Source organism: Brienomyrus brachyistius, chromosome 2 (genome assembly GCF_023856365.1).
Source record: "Brienomyrus brachyistius isolate T26 chromosome 2, BBRACH_0.4, whole genome shotgun sequence".
In the NCBI taxonomy this organism is placed as follows: Eukaryota; Metazoa; Chordata; class Actinopteri; order Osteoglossiformes; family Mormyridae; genus Brienomyrus; species Brienomyrus brachyistius.
Window position 1 is genome coordinate 33,216,541 of NC_064534.1, and position 17,334 is coordinate 33,233,874.

Genomic DNA, 17,334 nt, shown 5'->3' on the forward strand with positions numbered 1-17,334 from the left:
ACTGCTCGACACACTGTCGACGCTTCCACCTCAGCTCTGCCCTCGGCCAATGCAGCAGGCTGACCTGTGGTCTGTTTGATGAGGAGACACAGTAAGAGGAGCCCCAGAATAGGGACTGACAACTGGTGGACTCCGGTCTGCATCCGAAAAATTGAATCTCGAACATGCAGTCATCTAACACGCAAAAAATTGGGGACACCTCTTCTAGAGCCCCGGCACACAAGAATACTACAAATTTAACAAAACCATAAAACACACACACACATTAAAATGAGTTTTAAAATTACTTTGGGAACCCTTGTTTTTCAGGTGGTCACTCCGGCAAGTGTGTCACAGGGACGTCTAATGAAACACACAGCCTGATATCTGACAATCTGACTCATTTTATTTTCCAGAGCAAGGCATAAAATAGCATCGTCTAGTAAGGCTCTTGAAAATGATCAAACTGCAATGTTTAATACCAAATAAGTAATACATATCTTTTATCGATTCAGTAGGGATGTGTAAAGATCTGTATAATATACAGAACATTTCAAGATTAATGAAGGACATAGAGTTGATCAGACACCTTCTGTTTAGTCACATACAGTTTCTCCTTTTTACCCCCTAAAATCGCAGCAGTAATGAGGATGATGATGATGCACACAATTAAAGTGGTTACATTTAGGCTAATAAATGGTGTATTACAGTAACACTGATATTCACAAACGTGCCCTTTTTCATAGCTTAGCTTTTTGAGCAGGATGATGAGTGTTTTCAAGATGCAAGCTCACCTGCATGAACATTTGTTTTTTCCATAGGATGGTTTTGACCATCTGTTCTGTTTAGTAGGACAACAGAAGCAAAATCCCAGCTTTTCCAGCTAGTTATCATCCACCCTGCACATCTAGCTGGGATACGGTGCCTTACCAAATAACCAAGTTCTCAGAGACGGCATCTGGCAAAACGAAGGTCATATTTTTGCATGCACAGAAATAACTATGGTGCCATTGACTAGTCAGCAAATATTTTCTGGGATCAGATGAATCAAGCTTTGAGACACATGTTCTCCATATTTTTCACATAAATGTTAACCAAAATACAGGCCATTGTCATAATATCATGAAAACCAAATTCAAAACCAGTACTGTAGACTTCCACGTGATGGTGATATGGGGCCCTCTAGTGGTCATGAGGCCCCAAGCAGCCACTAAGTACTGCTATGAGCTGTACTCAGACATGCGGCAAGTACGACAGAACAGCATTTAAAAACAAGCGCAGAAGAACACTAGCTTTAGCATTACAGTGTTCATGCCGTGCAGCATTTCACCAGTTCAGGGTGAAACAACAATCGAAATTTTAAGTAAAAGCAATAAAATAATGGCGGGAAGAATATCAAGAATTCAGTCCTCAGAAAGAAGCTGCAGCTCCCCCTGACACCAGAATCCGTTTCCAAAATTCCCGTCTGTCAGCCTCTCCAACTCTTCACTGTGAAAAATAAGGCAAATCAAATTTTGAGGCTGGCAAAGAATGGTATGATCCTGCAGGTGTGCAACACGCATCCACCCAGTTCAAGTAAATAAACTGGGAAAAGTAGATGCAACTGGCCAGGGGCCTAGTCCTACACTGCTAAGCGCAGGATGTAGCAACCATTTCCAGTCCCATGATGCTTTGCGAGCACAGAACAATCACAGAGAAAGAGCACAGTCCACCGAACCAAATGATGATAAACTGATCATGGTACTGCGAAGAGCTTAACTGTCACTTATAACTGACTCTTATTAATCGAAAGTAAAAAAATACGCAATTTAGCTAAGTGTAAAAAATACCATTGTTATTGTGCCTAAAATAGCTCATAATTGATTTAGGTTTTCTTAAAGTACTTCATCAAAAGTAGAGGGTTTTTTTTCCCCTTCTGTCCGAATTATCAGTGATGATAGTTCTCGTTTGGTATTGTCCACTCTTGCAGGTCATGGAGGAGATGTGTCACCCAGGTGGTGAGCCTCACACTCAGTGTGCTCACTTGGTCCCGCTTCCACCAAAGGTCAGAGTACATTTTCACATCACACGCCCACCGGTACATGACAACTCAGGATCGTGCATAGTCCTTCCGTTTATACATTATGCTACAGGCGGTAGAAATATTTACATTAGAAACATACAATCAAAGACGTTGACTCCGATGTGCAGTAATTGTGCACCAGGCAAGCAGAATTCTGTTCCACTGGCCAGCGATGCATAACACTGGATGCAGCACCAGCAGCCAAAGGCTACAGTGAGCTCAGATTGGGTATTTTATAGGAGTCAGGGATAAGAAGCAGGGTTTGACACATTTTTCTCACTTTTAATCCTTTGTCCATTTCCCCTGAGACCATTAGCAGCACAGAATGAAGATAGGAACCCAAACATCTGAAAAATTTGAAGGAAATACTCGACTAGAAAGACAGATGAGAACTGCAATGTTGCCAGAGTTTCACCAGGAAATCCAGGAACAAATTCTTAGAAAAACATCAGCTAGCGAGTGAGTCTAAGTAGGCCCACTTACAGAAACATCTGCTTGACTGTTTTTTTGTGTATATTCAGGGGGCAGGATGACATGTAAGGATGCTTGAACTGTGTTTTTTGAGGGGGGGGGGGGAGAGACAGTGCGGAAAGAGCACTAGACGTCGGTACTGATGCTGTTTCCATATGTAAACATCTCCTTCATGGTCACGGAGCGGGTTAGCTGCAGCTTGTCTGGAGCCATCCTGGGGCCCCAGCGCGACACGGTCCTATGACCGGCCCAGTCTGCGCCATTGTAAAGCCTGTGCGGGCGTGGCATCAGGAAGGGCAGCTCGTGGTGGGCACAGGATGGGCAGAAAGTGTGGGACCGCGCCAGTCTGGGCGGCATCTCTGATGGGTAGACGCAAGGCCCATTGGCCGTGCAAGCCGCCACGGCATCGAGTGGCAGGTGGGGGGTCATGCCGAAGACGTCTCCCTCGTGCACCTCCTCTTCCTCTGAGTCCGACTCTGAGTCTGACTCCAACTCCTCCCGCTTACAACAGTAATACTGGTAACGGTGTCCAAGAAAGTGCATGCGAAAGAGAAGAAACAGTTAATTACAATTTGGCTACACTCTGCAGCTCCTGGGGGGGGGGGGGGGGGGGGGGGGGGTCAGGCTAAGTAGACTCTGTCCCCTTTTTACTTACAGTTTAGCTAATAAGGAAAAGCAGCAGTTTTTCTTCTGCCTATTATTGTCATTCCTACTCACAGTCTCAGTCTGATCGTTACCCAACCAGCACAGGATTGCAAAACATTTAAGCGGGAGTCTTCAATCAAATCCGCCCACAACAGAAACATTTCAGCAAAATGAGATCCGGGATTTTGTTTTGCGGCACTGCATTTTGAAGCACTGAAGTGAAAATCTTTCCAATGTCTGCTTCCCAATCAGATAAACCCAGGCCGTTTGCTGTGCATTTCCTCAGGGTGTTTGGTGCACCTTACCTGCAGGCGACAGTAGCAGAGCACTATGATGATGCACAGTAAGATGACTGTAGCTAAAATTCCACCTGTGATGACCACTGTCCCAGCTGTCATTCGAAAGCCTCTCCATTAAACCCTGACGGCGAGAAGCAACAAGAAACAAGAGGAGAATTATATCACGTTTGTCCTGTTTCAAAACATTTCCCCAACATATAAATATAATATCCGTGTCTTCATAAAGAATTCAAAAATACTACTGAAGATGGCTGCCACCATTTAAGAGAAATGCAAAAATGCATGTAGCAATAAAAACAAACATTTATCGCGGACGGGCCGATCATCAATCTGAGCCAAGCTAACAGCAGTCAGAAGCTGGGTATCCTGATTACATTATTCCCATAAGTGTGTTGCTGTAATGAGCAGTGTTACTTTATTCATCCATCAAAAAGACAGGCATATTTATGGCCACCAACTTGAGGACCCAGCAGCAGCACTCGAAATGAGAATCTCTTTTTAGGTTATTGGGATAAAATAAGGCCTGTATAAATGTGGATACGGAAGGAAAACCTATAAGATTTGGTAACGGAAGCAGCTTTTGAGTAAATGCAGGCTACACTATGCTTCCAGCAAAAGAAACTACTGAGGACTCAAACCCCAAACAAGTTGTTTTTTATGCAAAGTCCTGTCAAGGAACAAGTAACAGGAAGCAGCAGGTAAATATCAGCTAACGCAAATTTAAGAGCTACCACAGAATACATAGAATTAACATTAAACCGATTTTCTTCAATGAAGATCAATGAAAGCCCCATCCATTAGAGTGTTTTAAACCACACACAAATTAATATTTAAGTATCCATCGATGTTCTGCCGGACACAAATGTAAGAATGAACCAGACCACTGATATAGAAGAGTGTGTTTCGCTCTGAATTAATTGAGAATGGATGATTAAACAACCCATGCAAAAAAACTCTAAATATTTTAAAATGTAATGTTCTTTTTTAGGCTTTTATTTTACTCATTTTATTTTTTAGCAAGTTCAGCTGTAGTTTGCTTGATATGCTTGCTGCCTGTACCTGTTCTTCCATGAGAAGATCTGCTTCCTCCCAGATTAGCTACGAACTCAGTCAGAGTCTAAGAGAAAACTAAAGGGTCAATTTACAACGTTTATCCAAAGATCACTGCAATGACTTTAAATAATAATAATAAAAAACACACAACAGTAAAGGGAAAACCGTACAAATTCCAGAGATCCTCCGACACAGAGACCTACGTGCTCACAAAACCCACAGACAAGTAACCTTACAAGTGACCAACATATCCCACTCAAAGTGAGACTAAAATGGTATCTCTGGCTGAAGGTGCAGCTACTAACCAGTGACTATGTAATTTGCCAATAGGCAGGAAGCCATAAGTCTGAAGTTGCCTCAAGCCTCCCTCTGGTGGCCAGGTCAAGACATGACAATAGCCTGGTTTGGCTAATGGGACAAGATTGCTGATCATTTTCACATTATGGGAAAATGGCGCAGAATGGGTGGATGTAGGACTCCCTGGGCAGTTTACATGGCACCAAGGTTTGTTAGGCTGTGGTGAGACTAAACATGTGCTGCTTTCGTAATAGATTATGTTCCAAGTTTTATTTGGTCATTTTAATTCGATTACATGTATCTGGTGATGAATGTTGATGAGCCGTTCATTCTGGGAATCTGACTCAGATCGTCGACGTTATGGAGACACATTCCTGTTCTCTCACTTGATCGTTGTTTTCATGAACATGCTGCATCGAGCTGGCTTTCCCAATACATACGCGCCTCAAAATAATTTATGCGTCTGCTTTTCTTACTTTTTTTTATTTAGTTTCATTTTACTCCACTTGATATGGCCTATCTGGTTATTTTAGAGCAGCAGTGTATTTACATAATTAAGCCGATAAGGCTAGTAAGGATTAGTAAGGGCAAATAGATGAGGCGAGAAGCAAAGTCTTAAATCACACTCACTGTCCAGCAGCTCGTGCTTTGAAGAATCTATAAACTACAATTGGTAATAATTCTACTAGGTAGAATAAGGCAATGAGCATAAAAGTCTGATGGGTGTGTCTGCATTGTCAGCAACACAGCTGCTGTGTGAGGCGAATCTCTCAGTGTCAGAGGAATCAACACATGGTCTAACTCAGTGATTCTCAACCCGTAGGCTGCAACCCAAATTCTGAGCTGGAAATGAAGGCATTTTAAAACCACCAAGCTCCTATGCTGATCTACGATCAGATTTCCCAGCCCCAATTCTAGAATTAACCTATAAACAAGTCTTGGGTCTGAAAATGCTTAGCGCAAAACTAGCGAACACTCAACCAATTGAAGAAGCCAAACCAGAGATGCTTAATTTAAAATGTATCGGTACGTCCAATCGGATTTGTGCAATAGGATTTGATTGTCGTAAATTGCAGAGCGACTGAGCCGGCCTGGTAAAAATTGGGTTGTGGTGCAAAATAGGTTGAGAGCCGCTAGTCTAACTGGTCAATGTGCAGCAGTTTAAACTTTAACTGAAGAGCAGGAGTGAGAAATCTTGCAATGACATTTTAGATGATGCCTGGTCGCTCCATCTGCTTAGATAAATGCGTGGGCGATCTCCTACGCCTTTTTCGTAGGAGATCGTAGGAGGTCATAGGAGACCCAGAGACTGAAAAGTAATGTGGAGACACGTGTTTTGGTAAAACTGTGCTCCCCTGCTATTTTAGCAGATCGATGAAGCACGGTCAAACTATGCATACTGATTCAGTCTGGAAAGAGAGACGCTTAAACAAACAATGGTCACGGAGCCAGAACTTACTGAGAAAACCTAGACTGAGTCATACATAACGATTAAGGCCTGAAGCAGAAATCCATTACACATCAGGGCAGGTAGAAAGATACCTTTTTGATTTAAAAGGTCCAAATCGACCGAAACATAACTGGATAATGAGATTCAGGTTGCTCCTGGTGAGTTCCGAATAATACTGCCTCTGGAACTCTGACATACACGTTCCCAATCCTATGGGCTACCTCAAACTGCCAGCCCTTACTGTACCCCTGGCCTAGACATCCCAGCTCCACCTTCCCCAATGAAGTTCAATCTTCAGGATTCCTAGCCAATCACATGAGACCTCAGTTATAAAACCAGCATCAACTAACCACAGGAATAAACATTCACAAACACAGGTCAGCATCTACAGCAAACTGATCAGTGTTGTCTCACACTATTGCCTTGAAATGAGGCTTTATTTGCCATTTGTACAAATTCTTCTTGAAAGAGCATTTTCACATATCCCATCATGCTCTCCTTTCACACAGACATGTGAGAGTGAAGATTGGGTCAGAGCACAGGGTCAGCCTTTAATCCATCGCCCCTGGAGGTTTTCCCTGTTAAGGGCCTTGCTCAAGGGACTAATGGCCATGTAACTATTCTGTCAAGCGCAGAATTCAAACCTCCAACCACTAGCACACATGCTTCAGCCGATAAACCACTGACCCTTCATAAAAACAGCCAACCAGGCACTTGGGAATCGAACCAGTGCCGCAAGAATAGGAATCTTGCATGCGACACCTACGCCAGCGGACCACCTAAATGAAAGCTTCATTACTCCCTTCGGTAACACTTTACCTGAGGGGGCACAAATAATGTAGTAGTACACTCTTACTTAATGTGTAAATTAACCAGAAACTAATTGTTAATTATGTACTGATCCCATGTTTGTTCATCATTAATCAATCATAACGGTTCGTGTATTTCACGCAGTGACTGCATTTGTCCATTTGTATTTGAGTAGTAACTGGGTTACCAAGTTACGTACTTGTGCCCCCGCAGGTAAAATGTCACCCTCCTCTCTCCTTATATAGGCTCAGCACTCTATCAGAAATACTGTTGCGCCGAATGAAATGGTACTAACAGGCGAAGGGGATGCAGACTGTTTCCATGGCAGAGATTTTCGTTTCCTTGTGAAAATCTAGATGTTTCAAGAAAAATGTCTAAACAAGCAAACAACTGTATAAGAGGAACGCAAACCGCAATAATTCTGTCAGATCATGTAGCGCTTTGAGGAACAAGGTATTCAACCATTAATGATTTACATAATGCGAAATTCTCCTGTGAGAGAGCTCACTGGGAAATGCAGTGAATATGTTTGTAGAGAAGCAGCAATTCTGGCTGCAGTGGCTCCACGTGTCCAAAGGTCTCTTGGGCTCAGCCATCTGATTGGTCAGCTCTGAATAACAGGAAGGACCACTTTGCGTTACAAAGCAAACGAGGATCTGTGCTGAGCCTACCGAGCTTTTCCTTGTTATTTGTTTAGTGGACGCCTGCATCCAAGGCAAACCCATATAGATTAGGGAGGCACATTTTATTGTTTATACAGCTGTGTATTTACTGAAAGCTTTCAGATGAAACGTCTTGCGATCCTGTTATTTGGACATGAAACGCTTTCATTGCGAGCCTGAAGACACAGCGGAACTACACACTGTGATTAGATGGCAATGCCTATCAAGCAGCATATGTACTGTACAAAGCCACATCATGCAGAACTCGTCAGCTATCAAACAATAGCATATTTCACGATGCCGCAGAAGTAAAGAAGCTAGCTGTGGCTAACTCGCTATCACCAGAGAGTGTAATTTGTACTGTAATCCCACTGGGGCATCATTAGCTTCCTGGGCAGCTGAAAATCAGGTTGCTAATTGTGATTTATTGCCATGTGGCCAAATTAAATATAGTTGATTTTTTTTTTAAATGTCACACTGTATAGTATGAGCGGTTTTTATTGTTTTTGAAAAGGGTGAATTTGCAAAACTGAATCCTCATTCATACTCGGCTGAGAATACAGCAGTGGACCATGCAGGTTTATAAAGAGATGAGGACAAGGGGAGTAGAAGGGACTATGAAGAGGAGCTTAAGTGAGAGAAGCAGGCAGGGATGTTCTGGACATCTCTGCTACATGGTCCCTAGGTCCTGCAGCATGAATTATATAACCTCTCAGTGAAAGTAAAAGCAATAAAAAAAAAAGGTTTTTTGCAAAAAAATAAAAAATCCTGTTAAAACCGGTTAAGTCAGAAGCCATTGTTGCATGAGAACTGAACTGCTGTTATTGTGACATTTCTTCTACAGCGCCCTGCAGGAAAACCACTTAAGGAGATATGAAGTCTTTATCCCTCTCTATAGTTTTTTAATAATGTTAGAGGTATTTCAAATGTGGTGGATTAATGGGTTTGTCCATGACGTCTGGTGGCTGGTGAAGGCAAAAGAGGATGCAGCAGGACTGATCCAGGGTGATGGTCCCATCTCTACTCAGAGATACCTGCTGCCTTAAATCTCAGCCTCATTATGCAATTCAGCCTCTGCCCCCACACTCACACCCACCAGCAAACAGGCGGCTGCATCTCCTTGCCAACGCATGAGTTACACTGACCAACAAATGGCTGTAGGAGGGTCAGGAAAGTCTCGAAGATGCCTCCCAGAGTGCCTAGGCCTCCGATTCACGGGGCGCTCCTGCTCTGCTCCAAAAGTTCTGGGAAATGAGTGCCTTGAGTGTTCGCTCAGGCCATTAAAGCGCTTAGATGTACATGGACCGCTATCATATCAAGTGATCATTATTCTGCCATTAATGAAATCGATATTTGCATGTGGAAACATTATCCCGTCGTTCAGCTTCAATAATTTATGTAGATTTGTTTCCAAAGCCACAAAACCTTCTAAGTATATCTAAGGATGAAGGGTGTGTAACATTTGCAGATCTGCTTCAGTATGTACAACACAGCAAATTACACATAACTCAGTAGGTTTCTCAGAACAAAAGTATATGTAGAAATCACACAAAATATGATCGTAACCAACATCTGAAAGAAACATGTTTGAATGTTCTTCACAACTCTGGTGGTATGTTGTTTATCCTAGATTGTGCGACCCTGATCTAAGAGGTTAACATGGCACATGAGATTATGTCCTGTCTTAACTATCCATCCATCCATCCATCTATTTTCTAAACTGCTTATCCTACTGGGTCGCGGGGGGTCTGGAGCCTATCCCGGAATCAATGGGCACGAGGCAGGGAACAACCCAGGATGGGGGACCAGCCCATCGCAGGGCACACTCACACACCATTCACTCATACATGTACACCTACGGGCAATTTAGCAACTCCAATTAGCATGTTTTTGGACTGTGGGGGGAAACCGGAGTACCGGGAGGAAACCCCACAACGACATGGGGAGAACATGCAAATTCCGCACACATGTAACCCAGGTGGAGACTTGAACCCGGCTCCCAGAGGTGTGAGGCAACAGTGCTAACCACTGCACCACCATGCCGCCCCTTGTCTTAACTATCAACCCATAAATCAAAACCATTACTGATATAAGATACTACCATTCCAATTGTTTTCCACTCAGCATGGGTTTTACCATTTATGCTACAGTTGCACTGTAATGGCTTTGTTTACAATAGCAATATTTCTCCTGATTCTTTGTTATGTTGTTTCATCTGTATTATAGTCTTTTTCTCATTTGGCCTGTTATAAGTGAAGTGAATGCAATTAATTGTCGACACGCCACAGTGCACAATAACGTGTCCTTGGCATTTAACCGATATGTTACATAGCAGCGGGCAGCTATTATTTAGCACCCTGGGAGCAGTGCTTGGGGGCGGCACTTTGCTAGGGTACCTCAGGGATACCTTGCTGGTTAGGGATTCGAACCAACAACCATTCGATCACAAGCATGCCTTCCTAACCTTTAGGCCACCACTGCCCCCGTTGTAAAATATGTTAAAACTGGTAGCTAGGACCAGGTATATATAATTAAGGTAACGATCTAGAAATTGTACTGTCTTCACTATCGGAACGAATGCCAGGAATCATTGTAGAAGACTCATTAATTTGTTGATTCAGTCCCTGATCACTGTTACTGATATCTCAGCACAGGTTACTGCCTGTTATTCCAATGTTCACATACAAATATCCGTGAGGTAATTTCACTTGTCCCCACACATACGTTTGGCCCTGGGTGGACCACGGGACGCGCCCTAATGATAATCAGCCGCTTCGGGCTTCTGCTCCTCCGCCTGTATGTGTCTCACAAAGTGTTCTGATAGGCGCCGATGAAAGAGTCGCGTGGGGCACCCTGACAGAGCTCTGTGACTGAGGGCTGAACAGGATTTGAGGCAACGGCAAAGTGGGAAAGACGGAGAACAGAAGGACGGGCGACTTTTACAATGATAAAGCTGGGTTATGCCAGAACAGCATTGCTGCATATTCAGCAACATTATTATGCTCCCATTCCAGATGAAACTTCACTGCCCTCAGTCCACTGTTTTTATAAGATGCTACTTTAGGGCATTTCCAGTGGAAACCTAAAGTTGAGCTCATTAGCCATTTTATAAAATAAATGCACTGTCCTATCAAACTGTAGCCTATTTGAGACTCACCAGATTAAATGCTCGGGTATAAAGACATTTCCAGGAAATTACAGAATTAGAGAAAGATTTGTAATCATGTTTTCTGGGTGTTTATGTTTCTTGGCAGGTTAACTATACGAAGATATTCTGAAATTGTGTGCGGATGGTCTCCTGCACAGTGTGTGACGGTGACTCTTCAGTGTCCGGTAAGCGTATACAAACGAAAATAGCCTGACGACAGACACAGCAGCGGAGCGTTAGTAAAGCGTTAGATCAGTACCATGGACAGCAGGCTGCCCGCTTATTCAGACCCTGGGGACAAGACGCCAACGAACAGTCACAAGCAGCGCTCGGAGGAGCCCAAGGGTATCGCCATTCTTGTCTAGCTCCTTAACTCGTTCTGTTCGATTAAGCGAAAAATAAACAATGAAATGTCCCTTCTACAGCACACTCAAACTTCGAAGACATATATTCCATCACCTCCATAATGCAATCTCACGACTTTAGTAAACCTGTGTAAACCACAGTCCAACGGACAGCATCCTTAAGACCGATCAGACCCATCAGCATCGTATTAGAGCCGTTTTAACTTTTAAAAAATAATAATCGAAGATTTTTTCAATAGGAATGCGGGTATATTTTTGACAGCTATGGATGCTGGATAGTTACGGATTAAGACTAACAGAGAGGAATTGCATCTGTTGAGTCCGTAGTTGCCAAAAAGCCAGATATACTGCTAAACTGCTATAACTGCTGAAGCGTTGACCTTACCTTAATCAATATTTGAAGTGTCCCCGTTCGTATCCGATATAGTTTATGATCGGTAGCCCCGATCTGGGCATTCATGTAATTCAAAGCAATTATAGATGGCCATTCCCTATAAACGATGTTCACGGTTTCAGCTGGCGAGGTAATAAAATTACTAATGTACACGGAATACAGTTACTTTCCAATATGCTTTCGCATCTGATCACACCCACATTTGGATCCTCTTGTGTTTAAAAATACGCGCATTATCATAAGGATCGTTGTTGCTGTCGGTTTTATACGTCATTACAACGCATCTTAACTAGAACAAACAAACTTCTTAACTGGATACACCTAAGTTAAAACGACACATAAACAAACGAGTTTTAATCTGTATTACAGCCCCTCGTTCCATGATGTTATCTCCGTGTTGGCCTTCTCTTCAGTCTGGACTATAGTGTACAGCTTACTCAAGTGTTATACCAGTGCGTCATTTGCTGATTGGTTGTAGGGAGACGTTTTACAATTTAAAATCCATTTCCTGGTGTCTGTGTTCATCACTATTAATATACAACTGTTGTTATGAATGCAGCATTAAGAATTAATGACGATTACGAATCCTTAAATTCGCGCAAAATAAATAAATAACCACAGTTTTGAAGGTTAGGTTTTTCTTCGGGCATACTGTTCCGTTTTATGCTGTTGCACATTTTAAAAACAACTACATCTGGGCAAACTTCCTAAGAAATGCGCATTATTTGTAAAGAGACGAGCGCACAGTGTACCATTCTCCAGTAAGGAAGTGAAGTGGACTTTGCCTTGCAGTTTTTGTGAGTGTGGAGGACCGATACTACGGCAGCTGCAAGAAAATCGCCTCGATAGTTTACCTATTGCATGGTTTTTATGGGGATAAATTTAGGGAGTATTTCCCGTTAATGCTGTAAGATGCCTGGCCCAGTCATCGGAGCGGGCGTTTGTCGCTGTCCGTCCGCCTTTGAGATGACAGGCAGAAATCTGCACGTTTTATTGCTTGTATAGTGGATCGTCCGGACTGATGCCCAGCCGTAAAGTGCCGTATTTCATACTCCGCTGATCGAAGAAAGATGGGGATGACTGCCTAGCGGCGTTTGTATATTAATAGGAATATTGATACTTTGTAGTCGCTTTTGCGTCTTTGGTTTATCATATCAAATAGGTAGATATTTTATTAACACGCGAGAATGATACAGACCCGACTGAGAAATTATATTTCCCCAGAGAAGTGACCACAAGCAATATTTGTGAGGTAAACAACATACTTTTTCAGCATTGTCAAAAGTAAAAGCATGTTCCCATGAGAAAGCGTGATATTCTTGTTTAGCCTATCACTGACACTATGCCAAATAAATTATACTGTTGTTAAACAATCGTTTAGGAAAATCAACGCATATGATATAATGCTTATATATATTTGAAGACGTGATGCATAAAATATATTTTTTTTCGAGGTGTGTGCACTCTGAGGACGGAAAGGTAGATGCGCCACAATTTCACGAAACTACCACTCCCAGTCAGGGTTAACATGTGCCGGACATCGCGACTTTTTTGTTTTTATAATGCAAATATTGCTTTAGATGAAACAAACGTCTGCCTCGTTACAACGACAGGAAAAAGTGGTGTAAAAATTAGGTATAGTATGTATACATGCTGTAGTATGCAGGGTAGTTGAAGGATACAATGCATTGTATGGATGCGGTTAAGGAAACCGATACAAAACCGGGGCTGCCAACTTTAGTCAGCTGGCTGGCGTGAGATTTTCAATTCAATTCGATTCGTATGTCTGCACGCACATGCACACGTGTGTACGTGGATGTAACAGTTTTATTACACTGTAAATAGTCTGTAGGGTTTGCAAACTACTTCAACGCCTTCCATGTATACCTAATTTTAGATTTATAATGGAATTATATAGATTTGCCGTAAATTTCTTGCGTGAGCGTGGAAGTCTGAAAGCGGGAGTATCACGCCAGATGCCAGAGATTTGGCGACCCTCTATCTATGTATCTGTAGCTAGCTAGCTGATTTCTCACTAATGAAATAGCCAGCTAGTTCTGTGAGATACCTATCCCCCAGTGGATTTCTTCAGGCTGGCTTTCAGAGCTGTTAAATTGCAAACCGCGGCATCGGTTCACCGTCATCAGCGAGTCACAAAAGTGTGGGTCATGTCAGATGCGTGAGAGTTGGCGACCCTGCAAAACATGTGTTTAGCTGATTTCATTTTAGCTGTCAAAGCTGTCATTTTATTGCATAAACCTTCTCTATATCTGTTATTCACATAAATACAAATAATATACATCTGTCCCAACATCTCCAACATGATATATTAGCATTTGGCAGCTGGTTGTTTTATCTGCATTTCCTCGAGCTTGTTTTTTAATAGTCAATATGACTATTAAACAGAAGATTTGGGAAGCAACGTTTTACCTGTGTTACATAGAGTTGTTATCCATTTATTTGAACCCAGAGTTTTTCTACAGAAATACAGCCTATATTTACTTATAATTACTTTGTATATAATGTGTATTCTATTCTTATCACTAACAGTCCTACTCAGTCTTGTCATGGAACACATATAAATTCCTCTTTCTTTACTGACATTCTCTCTCTCACCCACGAACACTCCCACTGCCTGGGCAACCTCCCTCACACCTTTCCCAACCGTAGCATACACCTCAAGTCCCCCCCCCCCCCCCCAGAAAAAAATAAAACACTTGGTTGAGCTAGTGGAAGAGCAACCACATTTTATTCTATTAATAATTAAAGTCTGATTGTCCGGTCCCGGTCCTGCCCGCCATGTCTGCCTGACCCTCCTGTCTATCCCTCATGAGGCCCTGATGAGCCACACCTGTTCCTTGTTACCCCTCATTAGCCTTCATATTTAAGTACCCGTTTGTCTCGTCAGTCCCAGTCCGGTCACTGGCGTCGCTCCTCCTGTCTGTCATGTCCTTCCCCGTATTCAGCTTCTTGTTTTCAACCCCCCTTTTGGCTTAACGCCTAACACTGTCCCGCATGCCGTGACATCGCTATTAAGGGAGGCAGAGATTGCTTTATACTCTGCAGACTGGGCCCTAAAATATTCATTGGTGATGAAGTATCTGGAAACATGGTCATTCTTCCCTTTTTACGGTCTGTCCTCCTCCAGGGGAGTCTGTGTCCGTTCAAGATTCAAGATTCTTTATTCGCCGCATGCATAGTCATATATGTACAACAAGCAGTGAAAAGCCTCCTGTGAGGTAAGTACAGTAGGTAAGTAGGAGTCCCGATACATCAGGCATGGTCACAGGGATCACAGAGAGAGTACATTTGCGTATAGAATACAATATGTAACAATACAGGAAGTAGCTATCCAGTAGCATCTACAGAATCACACGCAATTATACTCAGTCTGTCCATAGAAGGGAGTGTTCCAGAGATGCCCACAGCAGGGGCAGAATCTACAGAAAACACCGAATCACTTAAAGCCGTCTGACTCACCTCACCTTAAAGTAAAACTACATTTTCATCATTCATTCTTTCTGCATCATTCCTGCATTTCAGTGTCCCTCTCTATCTCTTTCTCCTTTTTAGCTATGAATTATGGGATCCCACACCTAACCTTGGCTTAGAACGCAGATCTCACTCACAAAGACCTCTAGCAGCATACATTGCAATGTGTTTCTTGAGGGAGAACTTGCTAGGTCCTGCCTGTTTGACCCAGCTCTGGGTTCAGCATGAGCTGGAGGACTATTGGACAGCTCCTTCTGCAGCTGTGCTCAGTGATGCCAGGGTTTGCAGTGTCCAAATGGTCACCATTGTTTTGCTGTTCTCTCAAAGTCTGTCAGGATTCTTTAGTTCCTCGTAATCCTGTTGTCATAGTGACCACGTTTGTTTTTTGTGCATCAGACTCGCAATATTACATATATGGAAGAGAGTGTCTCTCTTATACGGTGACCAGCGCCAACGACGTAAGATAGAGTTTTATATTGGTGGGGGCACAGCTAGTAATTTTAAATACTGGTCTGCATATTGGGGAGATGAATGAAACCTTATTAATCATGCCCCCCTTGCCCTCCCTGCACCTTTTTCATTTTCTGCATTTGGCTGACTACTCCTACTCTTCTGTCAATCTAAGATAAAGAGAAATCTTCTATTGTCTGCAAACAATCTATCTATCTATCTATCTATCTATCTATCTATCTATCTATCTATCTATCTATCTATCTATCTATCTATCTATCTATCTATCTATCTATCTGTCTGTCTGTCTCCTTTAGGTGGACAAGATAACTATTATCTATTTGCATTTATGCACAAATATATACATGCACACATGCACACACAATATCTCATTCAGACAATAATTCCTTTATAACTCTTTCCTAGTTGATACACTCCCTCAAAACCACTGCTGTATCACTGTATAATAGAGGACTCAGATGACAAGCTGTAATTCTCAAGATATATGTGTTTTGACAGTTTTTGTAAGCATCTGCTAGCAGGGACCCCACAGAGCTGGCCCTTCACCATCTCCTGGTTTATGTACAAATGCCGCTCCTTTTCAACCCCATAGCCAAACTATTAAGCAAAAAATGACCAAATGGTCAAAGTCGAATTGTGTAAATACTTGGTCCCGCCGATGCCACAGGCTCAGCTTGTAATTTTCAACTCCAGCAATGAAAAGAGGCTGAATGTTCCTACCGATACTGTGGGGACACCGAGTGTTTAGGAGTGCAGGGGCTTCAGGGCTGATTTGATCAATGTTGAATCCAAACCTGCCCCCTTCCCAATCTCAATGATTGAACAATATATTTGCCTGTTACCCATTAAGATGCTGTATATTTCACTATGGGTTTGCATTTGGGTTTGCCATGGTTGCTTTCCCTGGCTAATAGGGTAATTTTGCAAACAATTACATGGATTGATGTGCTATTTAAGTTACTGATTTGTTGGGCATATTAACACTTTAAACTATAAACAACCATCAATTGGAGCATTACGACACTGTTTATAAAAATGCAATTCATTTTAAGGGTAGCATGTTTATGTAAACAATCCCCAGATAGCACACATATCTTGAAATGACATTGATTCCATATCAGACAAAAAAGGTTGAAACAACGTTGATCTTCAATGTTTCACTTTATATCAACATTGAATCAAGGTTTTGCCACCATCAATTTTTTTATATTGAAAATCTGACGAAAAATCAATTCAGTTTCAACACTGATAATTCAACACTGACCACTATTCAACATATTTAACTATAATTCAACCTGAGACAATAACTAGTTTAATCATTTAAACTTGTGGAATGTGTAGTTAATATATGTGTGAGTGAATGGTGTGTGAGTGTGCCCTGCGATGGGCTGGCCCCCCATCCTGGGTTGTTCCCTGCCTCGTGCCCATTGCTTCCGGGATAGGCTCCGGACCCCCCGCGACCCAGTAGGATAAGCGGTTTGGCAAATGGATGGATGGATAGAAGCGTGTTACCGTCTCTCCCATGCAAAATATCTGCCGTTGTTTGTGCTGATGCCGGCTTTTTGGTGTTTTTGGGGGCAGGCTTGAATGGAATGTTTACATCCACAGACAACCAAAAAGGGTAGAAGGAGTCCGTAAAAAAAATTCTGTAAAAAAAATTCGGTGCACTCAAATATTTATATTTACAGTGGAAGGAAGAAGTAAAAATTGTATACATGCAGTATATATTAGGCCAC

General features: G+C 42.4%; 1 protein-coding gene across 2 annotated transcripts; it reads right to left on the minus strand.

Annotated features, from left to right (window-relative positions):
* Nucleotides 1–403: 403 nt before the first annotated feature.
* LOC125710003 (protein FAM163B) lies at nt 404–12,036 on the minus strand. 2 transcript variants are annotated; one of them, XM_048979145.1, is made up of 4 exons: nt 11,627–12,036; nt 4,516–4,584; nt 3,463–3,577; nt 404–3,028 (listed from the first exon to the last, which is right to left on the minus strand). In XM_048979145.1, exons 3-4 carry the CDS (start codon nt 3,553–3,555, stop codon nt 2,639–2,641), a joined length of 483 nt encoding a protein of 160 aa, XP_048835102.1. In that variant the 5' UTR covers nt 3,556–3,577; nt 4,516–4,584; nt 11,627–12,036; the 3' UTR covers nt 404–2,638. The 2 variants fall into 2 exon arrangements, with proteins under 2 accessions (XP_048835102.1, XP_048835091.1); XM_048979134.1 differs by lacking the exon at nt 4,516–4,584.
* Between the last annotated feature and the right edge of the window lie 5,298 nt (nt 12,037–17,334).

Coding starts and splice junctions, on each gene's coding strand:
- LOC125710003 (XM_048979134.1), bottom strand. CDS start 3,555: ATGACAGCTGGGACAGTGGTCATCACAGGTGGAATTTTAGCTACAGTC. Junction 3,029..3,462: donor TCTGCTACTGTCGCCTGCAG/GTAAGGTGCACC, acceptor CACCGTTACCAG/TATTACTGTTGTAAGCGGGA.